The 6,000-nt window shown below is 36.4% G+C and overlaps 1 protein-coding gene across 4 annotated transcripts in view; it reads left to right on the top strand.

The window, feature by feature from the left end:
- The first annotated feature begins 353 nt into the window (after positions 1 to 353).
- Positions 354 to 6,000, top strand: part of LOC134541652 (centrosomal protein of 78 kDa) — a 125,276-nt gene continuing 119,629 nt past the window's right edge. For 3 of the 4 annotated variants that reach the window (XM_063385241.1, XM_063385240.1, XM_063385239.1), the window contains exons 1-2: positions 387 to 533; positions 681 to 814. In XM_063385241.1, the coding sequence (XP_063241311.1) occupies positions 802 to 814 (13 nt within the window). In that variant the 5' untranslated portion in view covers positions 387 to 533; positions 681 to 801. Of the gene's footprint in view, positions 534 to 680; positions 815 to 6,000 lie in introns of all 4 variants that reach the window. The other variant, XM_063385238.1, reaches the window with a different exon arrangement.

The raw sequence follows: 6,000 nt of genomic DNA, 5'->3' as shown, positions 1-6,000 counted from the left end.
GAAATCATTGATGCGAAGGCCTTCCCAATCTCGTAGGCAACGGTTCATGCCAACCAGAAGTTATCCATTAGAAAATTAAAACAAGAACAAACCTTTGGCCATTTCAATTTTCACAATGCACTGCTATCATGCAAGGCAAAATTCACATAGCATATTTTCTTCACTTGCTGAAATGTTGAATTTGTTGTTACCTTGTAATTTTAAAATTAAATTACAACTTTTTCTCCAGACAATGGTGGGCAAAACTTGGGTTAAATATTTGTATTAAAACTAATATTGTCCACCATTGAATGCTGCTATATTTACAATCGACAGCGCTCTCATGTAGTCCCAGCGGACACACAGGGAACTAGAAAGAGTGGGCATGTATTTGCCAATGTAGTTTCATACGGCTGATGGTAGTTCTCCAATCTGCCATTGACAGCAGTGAATTGCGCTGAAAGCGGGGCAATAATCATTTATGCCGTTGGTAGTTTGTAATTGTATGCGGGGATCAGATAAACAACCCTGGCGAAACAGCCAATAAGAGCAGTGTATGGTATCATTTTGGCTTTTTGAACTTAACTTGATATTCTGATTTACTCTATGATAGTATATATTTTTGTTAATTGTTGTGTCTCTTTTACTTAATGTTGTTTTATTTATAATGGTTAATTTTACAATGCCATTTTGTCTAACAGGAATTCCATACAAATTATAGCATCGGAGATATTTACTGATCACACTCGTGAAGTGTTAGAACTCTATAGCTAGTTACCGACCGTGGACTGATTGAAAGGTGCTGCTTTACTCTGCGGAATTATGTCAGTGTCAGGTATGTTTAGGACTGATATAATTATCTCTTAATTGTTTTAAATTCTAGGCAGGAACACTTGCGCATTTGGTACTGTAGTTATGACATATACATCGCTATTCCTTAATACTATTGATGACGTCATTATCATCCCTACGTTCATACGGGTGCAACGTAGGAATATGGGGTTTTGGGTGAGGCGTCGCTGGCCTCGTAGTGTAGTCTAATGCACACCGGCTGACTGTGCGAGAGGTCTTGGGTTCGAGGGCCGGGCAAGGCATGTCTGTAATATATACATTGGACATTTTATTACTATTTGATAACGATGTTTGAACAAGGACAAATCGACCCTTTGGCCGTTGGCATAAAGCTGTAGGCCATATAATTAAAACAATATATTGGGTTAGGAATATTCACACACACTTTTTGCAAAATATACTTTTCTCTATGATTTTAACTTCCGGATTGTTTTGTATTCTACAGCTTTACCTATTTTAGTATAGGTCACAATACTGAAGATATATTACCTATTATTATATATTACCCATTGTATATTACCTATATACTACCATCCGGTAATGTATATATTGCAATGCCATTTTACTAAACTTAATTTTTAATTTCAACTTATCTTATATTATGTGAGTTGTAAAGTATGCTATAGCTCTAACTATTCTAGTAGAGATCAATATACTGTTAATATATATACAGGGCCGGTGCAAGGAGTTTTTTCGGCACATGCGAGATCTGGATTTGGCGCCAATATATATATATATATATATATATATATATATATATATATATATATATATATATATATATATATATATATACACACACACACACACACACACACATATATTAGTGACTTCATATATTGGTGCAAACACATATATATATATATATATATATATATATATATATATATATATATATATACACACACACACACTTATACACACTAGCCTACTGTACTAATAAAAACAAAGGAAATAAAGACTAAAAATTTATGATACAACTATCTTATTTTATTTACAGTTTCTTGAACAGTCAATAACAAAACAATTAATAAGGTCATCATCATCATCAACATACTCATAACTTCCTAACTACACTCGTTCATCAGCAGTGTTCTACTTCAGAAAACCTTTCTTTCTTGATTTAGCTTTTGCAAAATCCTTTAAAATCGTATCTGTATCTATTGTGTTCAATATTTCATTTTCAATGGCCAATGTAGCAAGACCACTAAGACGTTCTTGTGAAATGCTAGATCGAAGGTAGTTTTTTATTCTTTTTAGTTTTGAGAAGCTCCTTTCTCCACTGGCCACTGATATTGGTAATGTTAGTAGAATCCTCAACGCGATGAAAATATTTGTAAATATGTCTATTAATCTGTTTGTTGTGAGATAGCTCAGCGTTGTGTGAGGGGAGCTCTCTTCTTGTGACAACATTGGAATTAATATTGATATTTCCTTAAAAAGATCTTCTGCGTTAATGTCTCTTTCATCACCTGCTGTCAGTACTTCGCTCAAACGTTGACAATTTCCTTTGATAGTTTTTTCTTCACCATTTTCTAATTTTTTCAAGTCATAAAGAAATTGGAAATGTTGGCTATGGTTGTGCATAAGATCAAATCTCTCGGACAATGAACTGATGGCTGTATCGAGAATCACAAAAAAGAAATTTATTTTGAAAGAATCTTTTCCTGTCTCTGTCTTAATTGGTTCGTCGACACCTTCATACAAAAATTGACGTTTAACCTTTCTTGCCCATACTACCGTTTCATTAGGAAACTCAGAGCTGATTCCGAGTTTATCAGCCAACTCCTTTTCGTCTGTAACAACATTATTAAATCCATTTTCTGTTCTCATTTTGATCAAAAACGACTTTACGCTTTCAATTAGGGTCAAGGCACTCTGCAGGTTGACTTCTTTTGCCTGAAGGGTTTTGCTTACCAAATTTATTTTGAACAAAACCTCATACCATGTGATCAAGCAACAAAGGAACCGAAAATCTGTTATTTTTTTGGCAATACCAGTGGCTGTATTTTTTCCAAAAACATCAATCTTGGCATCAGTAGAGGCTGCGTAAACAGCGTCGTATATTTCATCAATATGGTAGCGCAGAGGTTCAAGAGCATCAATCCTACTTTCCCATCGGGTTTCACTTAAAGGTTTTACTGTTAAATTTGTTACGTGATGTTTCAATATGTCCCATCTATGGATGGATGCCGAAAAATAGTTATAAATCTCTTGAACGTTACTGAAAAAGTTCACGGCTACAGTACAGGAAAGAGCAGCGTCGTTTACTACTAGGTTTAGTGAGTGACTTCCACAAGGGACAAAAAAGGCTCTTGGGTTGAGGTCTAGGATCCTTTTTTGAACCCCAACATGTTTTCCCTTCATGTTAGACCCGTTATCATACCCCTGGCCTCGCATGTTGTTTAAAGCTATTCCTCTTTTTGACAACTCATCCAACAAAAGAGCTGTTAGTCCTTCTCCAGATGTATCAAACGCTTGCAGAAACCCAAGGAAGTATTCTTTGATTATTGCGTTTTCTCCTGGTATAGCGTGAACAAATCTGACTACTAGAGTCATCTGTTCTTGGTGGCTAACGTCAGGTGTACAGTCACGAATGATGGAATAGTAGGTAGCTTTATGCAATTCACTTAAGATGAATTCATTAACTTTACGAGCAAGTACATCTATGAACTCATTTTGTATCTCTTTGCTTAAATAGTGTACACGAGTTTCTTTCGAAGTTATCCTGCGAAGATGTTCAGAGAGAACAGCGTCAAATCTGGAAATGTGCTCCACTAGTTTCAAAAAGTTTCCGTTATTTTCTTGGAAAATCTTATCATTAGTGCCACGAAAAGCTAATCCTTGAGCTCCAAGGAACTGCACTATAGTAAGAAGTCGCTTCAAAACTTCATACCAATGCTCTGTTTCTGATTTTATGATGCGTTGGTTTTCGTCGTCAATGGTTTTCCCTGACTTCAATCTCTGGGAAAGTTCTCGATAAGAAATGGCAGCTGTTATATGATGAGGTGACTTTTCGTGTTGGCGTAACAATGTTGACATGTTTTGCCAATCAGAGTAACCCTCTGTTCCAGAAACAGATATAACTTCATTACTGAAGAGTTTACAAAAGAAATAAAATACTGAATTTTTCGATTTTGAGTACACGAGCCATTCTCTGTCGATTTCTTCTCCATTTGACAATTTTTGTTTATAATTGGCAACTGTGAAGCGTCTGCCAGATTTATGGTCAACAGGAAATTTAAAATGTTTAACCTGCACAGGGCCTTTCTCGACGAGAACTTGACGGATGTCATCGGTGATTTTAGCCGGCCATTCTCCACAGTCGTCAAGATCGTTCCTGTTATCCTTGAGATGAAAATCCTGAAAACACATCAACACAGTGGTTAATTTCAGTGGGAACGCAACATAACGGCGTTCCCTTACCTCCCAAGAGTGCCGGAACGCAAGGGAACGCACGTAATTCGTAACTTGTAAAACTACAAATAAAAAAAGTATATGGTTAGGATCAATTTTAGGCTTTGCTCGCGATCAGGAAGGGAAGTCAGTCATCTCGCCCGCGCTACACAATAACAAAACAAAAACCCCCGCCACTCTATTAAAACAGCTGTTTGTAAATGTTTGTTAGAAGTCTAGTCGGAAACCGAGAGGGTCAAAATCAGCACTTTAAGTATGTGTAATAATATAAAAATTGTTGTGATTTTTTTACATCGTTTTTTGATTTGGATTAACATTAATAATAAAGTTAAAAACAAATTTTGAAAAAATAATTTTTGTTCATCCTCCCTTAATGGTGTGCTATAAGCTACGATTTCATGATCGGCTACTTACCAAATATAGAAACAATTGAACAAAAAGCACCTAAAATTTATTCAAATTTACCTGCAGTGGATGTTGTTCGATGTTCTCAGATTCAATTTGAACAGTTGGTCTAGATGATTTGGGTAATGGAATAACCAAAGTTTCCTCGGAATCAGAATCCTGAAACACGTGTAACACATGTTGGATACTAAATCATCCCATAGAAAATGCACAACAAAAGTTGAGAAAATATGTAAGTAAGATGGAGAAAATTTAATTTTTCGTTTAGTTTAAAAGTACAGATAAATATAATAATTGCTCTCTTACCTGCATTGTTTGTTGTTCTGCGGTGTCGTTCTTATGAGACTCAGACTCTACGGAAGAGCCAACTTAAGATCTAACAAAAAATTTACTCATTGCTTTCGCCTGTTTTTCGTTTTCTCTTTCCATGTCCTTTTTTCTTTTTCTATAAAAAGTACCCGTAGGTTTCTTCTTGTCCGCCATGATACCACCACAATAATAATATCAAACTGGACAGTGGCGTGTGCATGCACTTGTCGAATTGACAGATAGCACTAGCACTGAGACTGAGCGGTGCAGTGAGCAGGCACTTACGGTGGGTCGGGGGCAGCGGGAGGAGGGTGGGGAGGGCTTCACGTTGTGACAGGAAAGCAGGGAAGCACCGCGCGGCGCGCACCACCACCACATGAGTCATCGCCATCGCATCACCACCGATGCTCGCATATTGCTGTATTAGCAAACAGAAACACTCTATCTTTTATAAAATTATAATCATGTTCATGGCGTTTATTTATTTATAAAACTATTTTGCTCAAATAAATTAAAATTTTTTTGTATTTTTTTTTCCCGATAGCTTCGTTGGCGCCACTGCCCGCGTGGCGCCACATGCGGCCGCATGTGCCGCATGGGCCTGGCGCCGGCCCTGTATATATATTACCTATTGTATTGTAGTCTAAACTGTAATCTCTTCTAGAGTATATTTTTTGATACCAAATTTATACAGTTTAATTGTAATTATCAGACGTTACAGCTTTTTAGAATGGAAAGAAAAACAAATTGAAAAACATGGTTTTTACACACAACACATGTCCCTAAATTTTCTCCGAAGGGATGGTTTTATAATGCGTACTAGTTTGTGAAAAAATTCAAATTTGATATCTTACATTACAATACCTGTGCTTTTTACGCTGCGGCCGCCATTCATTAAGTCCCAGCAATAAATAGGAATACATATTTTCCATATACTAGAGTAATTCCAGAATTAACCCTAAAGGAAAGGTTTCTTAATTCCTACTGGTTTGTGAAAAAATAACAGTTTACAGCTTACATCATTCATTTTCTGTGAGG

This window comes from Bacillus rossius, assembly GCF_032445375.1.
Source record: "Bacillus rossius redtenbacheri isolate Brsri chromosome 4 unlocalized genomic scaffold, Brsri_v3 Brsri_v3_scf4_1, whole genome shotgun sequence".
Classification (NCBI taxonomy): domain Eukaryota; kingdom Metazoa; phylum Arthropoda; class Insecta; order Phasmatodea; family Bacillidae; genus Bacillus; species Bacillus rossius.
The sequence above is the reverse complement of the archived record's forward strand: the minus strand, read 5'-3'. Positions and strand labels throughout refer to the sequence as shown.